Source organism: Miscanthus floridulus, chromosome 13 (assembly GCF_019320115.1).
Source record: "Miscanthus floridulus cultivar M001 chromosome 13, ASM1932011v1, whole genome shotgun sequence".
Taxonomy (NCBI): domain Eukaryota; kingdom Viridiplantae; phylum Streptophyta; class Magnoliopsida; order Poales; family Poaceae; genus Miscanthus; species Miscanthus floridulus.
The window spans coordinates 18,659,507-18,663,690 of record NC_089592.1 but is presented as its reverse complement, the minus strand read 5'-3'; the positions used below and the strand labels follow the sequence as shown (position 1 = coordinate 18,663,690).

At 47.5% G+C, this 4,184-nt stretch overlaps 1 protein-coding gene across 1 annotated transcript; it reads right to left on the bottom strand.

Moving 5' to 3' along the window:
• Nucleotides 1-287: 287 nt before the first annotated feature.
• LOC136500336 (probable polyamine transporter At1g31830) lies at nt 288-3,949 on the bottom strand. Its single transcript, XM_066495671.1, has 2 exons — nt 3,667-3,949; nt 288-2,261 (listed from the first exon to the last, which is right to left on the bottom strand). The coding sequence occupies exons 1-2, from the start codon at nt 3,667-3,669 to the stop codon at nt 783-785; spliced, it is 1,482 nt and encodes a 493-aa protein (XP_066351768.1). The 5' UTR covers nt 3,670-3,949; the 3' UTR covers nt 288-782.
• Nucleotides 3,950-4,184: the final 235 nt, after the last annotated feature.

Sequence of the window (4,184 nt, the reverse complement as noted above, 5' to 3'; positions counted from 1 at the left end):
CAATTGTTATATAAAGAGGCTTCATGTCAAATAGACCTCCACCAGACCACCAGACATGTAACGTGTTAAATTCATAAACATTCTAGTATTTGAAATATAAACATTCTATTTGAAATTTTTAGAGAAGGAATTATGCCAGCGTTCCACATGACATGTAACTATTTAAATTCATAAACATTCTAATGATGAAAATTCGGATTCAAGAATCCAGAAAAGTAATAGAATCCTTCCGAAATAAGACTCAAACGTCTAATATAGTTTGTGAAAGCTGACTTGAAAATGCAGAAAAATGCCAACTAACTTCCAAGAACAATTGTACCAAACTACCGATGCTCCATTTATAACACAAAACTGCACATAAAAAAATTGAATTACTGATAACAGTTTCTCCGTAAAGGAAACCAGGTAACCAGGCTGCTGTCTCGCCTCTTATCAAGAGTTCACGTTCTCCCATTTTAAGGCGAGCCTAGTATCAAGAGTTCCTATTCCCAGATGAGCAACCACATGTCGTATCATGGATCTACCCTAGTATACAGATGAGTTAAGCAACAGCTGACAGCAGATGCAACAAGTATTTGGTGGTGTTACATTTCTGTTTGATGCCATCATGATGTCCAAAAGCATGGTGACAACGTAATGCATCATTATACAAGATGTCTAAGATTGCTGGCTTTGGAACTCATCCAGGAGATACAGGTCGAGAATCCCAGTGTCACATTCCGTCCTACGATGCCTCGATTGGGAACAGCACCTCCAGAGCATAACAGTGGAATATTAGAAGTTTAGAACACGAGCGGAACAGCATCATCTTCAGCAGTTTCCTGTGCATCAGGCAAATCGGGCAGGTCTGCACTGATGGAAAACCTTAGCCATCGCTTCTTCTCCACGTACCCTAGGCATGGCTGCAGCACGAACCCAATGACCATCGCTAGGATGCTCACCGCCATCACCTTGTAGGATGCGATGGCCATCACCACAATGATCAAAATAGCTGGTGGGATGATCATCAGGACAGCACCAATGGTGCCCAGAGGTATCTTGTAGGGCCGAGAGGCGTTCGGATGGGTCACCCGAAGCTTGATGAAGGCAATGAACTCCAGGATCATGCCAAAGCAGTAGAGGTAGTTCTCGGCGGCGATGATTTCCTGGAAGCTCATCCAGGACAGTAGGATCACACCGAAGGCAGAGAAAAGGATGCCAATAAGCGGGGTTCCATAGTGAGATCTCTTGGCAAAAAAGTCAGGGAGCATGCCACGCTCAGCCATCCCAAGAAGCTGGTAAGAATCACTGCTCATTTCAGTGAGGAAATTGCCCATGTTGGATAAAGCAGCTGCTGCTTGGATCCATGAGTGCAACCAAATGCCACCGAGAATTCTTGCAATGTCTGAAAAATACCCATCTGACCAGTACTCCCGAACAACTGGAACTGCTGCTGTGCAAGTTATCAATGGGTAGAGGTATCCTCCCACCACTAGAACTAGAGCATAAGAAAGCGCTCTTGGTAGGGTTCTCTTTGGATTCTCAACTTCACCAGCTAATGTACTAATTGAATCCCAATAGTTGAGGTTCCAAAACAGTGTATTTAGATACAATCCCCAATCCACATTCCCCAAGTCCATTTCAAGCCACCTTGAAGGTTCAATCCTTGGAATAGCAATCAATCCCATCACAAAGAATGGGAGGAGAGAGAACACACCAAGAAAGACTGCCACCCAGCCAACTATAGTCAGCCCTCTGTAGTTCATATATGTAAGCGCAACTGTGAGGATAAGCACTGCTAAGGTCCTTGGGAGCCCACCTCCAAGAGCCGGAACACTGGACTTGACATAGTCCAGAAAAAGAACTGGATAGAGGGCATTATCTATGACACCGCTGAGCCACTTTGCCCATCCTTGCTGAAAACCCCAGAACGGACCAAGAGCTGAAGAAACCCAGACAACATAACCACCATTCTCTGGGAACATTGTGCCCATCTCAGCAGTGATTAGAGCTTCTGGAATGCTCCATATGAGCGCAAACAGAAGAAAGCCCACGATTGCTAGTAGTGGCCCAGCAGCCTTGACACTATCCTCAATCCCAAAGGGACCCCCTGAAACTTCATAGAATATGAGGAATATGAGGGGTACCATGGAAACCTTGGGGATGCCATGCCCTCCCTTACGCTCTTCACCCTCATTGACGCTGTTGTACTTGACACCAACACGATCCCCCATTGGAAAACAGGCTGAATTTGCTCGTGTTATTGCTGTGTTCCTCAGTTTCTGCAGTTGGTAAGCCAAATAGTCAGAAATACCCAAGCATATGGTTCTTCCTTGTTTCAACATGGAAAATGGATATGACCAACATGAGTGATTGTATGGGGAAAAATCAATGTCTTCAAATTCTCCAATGAGCACGTGAGTGGTTTATTGTTTACACATTATATGGTACTCAGAAATACTAGGCTCCGAATGTATTTTCATGGAGAACAATGGGCACTAGTAATAGTCAGAACGCAAATCAGTGTAAAATTAAATATTATTTTGGACAACGTGGGAAACTACGCTCACTCAGTAGAATCAACACTGATACTGTGGGAGAAAATCATCAAATCTATCCCTTTCACTTCTGCATGGAACATGCAGGTGATCTCTTGCTTATGGTATGTTCATTGGGAATAATGAAGCCCTAGTAATTTCTATGTGTCTTGAAGGCTGAAGGCCAATTAAACAACTAGAGTAAAAAAAAGAAATAAGGAACGGAGTTAAGTAAATTAGCACACACACTTCAGTGTAAAAAAGGGCAACGATAAAAAGGACAACCAAAATGTTGGGACAATGCCACAAAATGCTAGTTGCTAGGGACCTCGAATGAGATTGTACATTACGATCGATTAGAATATCCTTGGCTACTTAAATTACGGCACACATGAAGCGTTAACATAGAGAAAATAATGGGAACAAGAATTTATAAATCAATGGATATACTAGCAATGAAATAATCTGTGCATGGAACAGAGAATTTATTGTGCGTATCAGTGGCAATAAACTGAGGTTGCCATAAAGAGCCGACACCCACTCCTCACTCCAACGTGCCAAAGCTTGCGAAACTGAAAGGATGCGAAGCAGCACAGTTGACCATACTTACTGCTTGAGTAGAAGGATTAAATGATTAATTACTCTGGTTGGAGCGAAAACTGTGGAGCTTGCAGATGGCAATGATGGGCGGCGAAAAGATGTGTGGAACTAGAGCACCTTCTTGTAAATTGCAAACTGGACCTAATTTGAATCCAGTATAGCAATGAAGTAACAAGAGGGTGCACCTATTGGTGAGAAGTAGGTTGACGAGGAAGCAGTGGTGAGGAATCAGACGGAACGGATCCAGGGGGCGCATGCGGGGCTGGGAGGAGACGGCCGCGTGGAAGTGGAATTGGGTCCCGGCAAGGAGGTCGAGGGGGCGGGGCGGGGGGGCGGCAAGCGGTGTGGATTCCGACGAAGAGGCTCGATCGGGGTTTGGGCTGTGGGCTGAACGCGGTAGTTGGAGGGAGGGAGCAGCAATCTGTAGTCTCGAGCCGTCACGTCGTCGAGGAAGGAAGGCAATCCAAACTGGCATGGCCTGACGGAGCGGGCCAGCCCCATGGCCCCATGGCAGCAGAATCAGAGGGGGAGAGGAGCCAAGAGCGCTCACCATCTACCGCGCGGCGGCCCGCATGCTCCGAGTGGATCTCCCTCCCTCCGACGGCGCGAGCGCGAGTCCGCGTTCCTCCTCGCCGGACGCCCCGAGAAGTGGGAGGGAGGGCGAGAGCGGGGCGGCGAGGCGGAGGAGTCCTGGGTGAAGAAGCAGGAGTATGGGGGCAGTAGCCTAGTCCCACTGGTCAGAGGAAGGAGCAGTACACGGACACGCGATCGCAGCGCCGTCAGACTTGGGACGCTGGCGACGGGAAGCAGAGCAGAAAGCGCGCACCTGTGCGTCATGCACGCGCTCAAGCGCCGGCCCTCTTGCTTCTTGCCAAAGTGCCCAACCACTCCTGCTGGTGTCCGTATGAGCAAGGAAATTCTGAATTTTGACGCATGCCAATTGCCAAATGCCGTCGAAACAAAATGGCGAGGATGGATCTGACAGTCGCATAGCAGGTAGGTGATGGAGCAAAAGTAGCCCACACCACCACCAGGCTCCAGGCGGCAGGCACCAGCCGAACTGTGGGA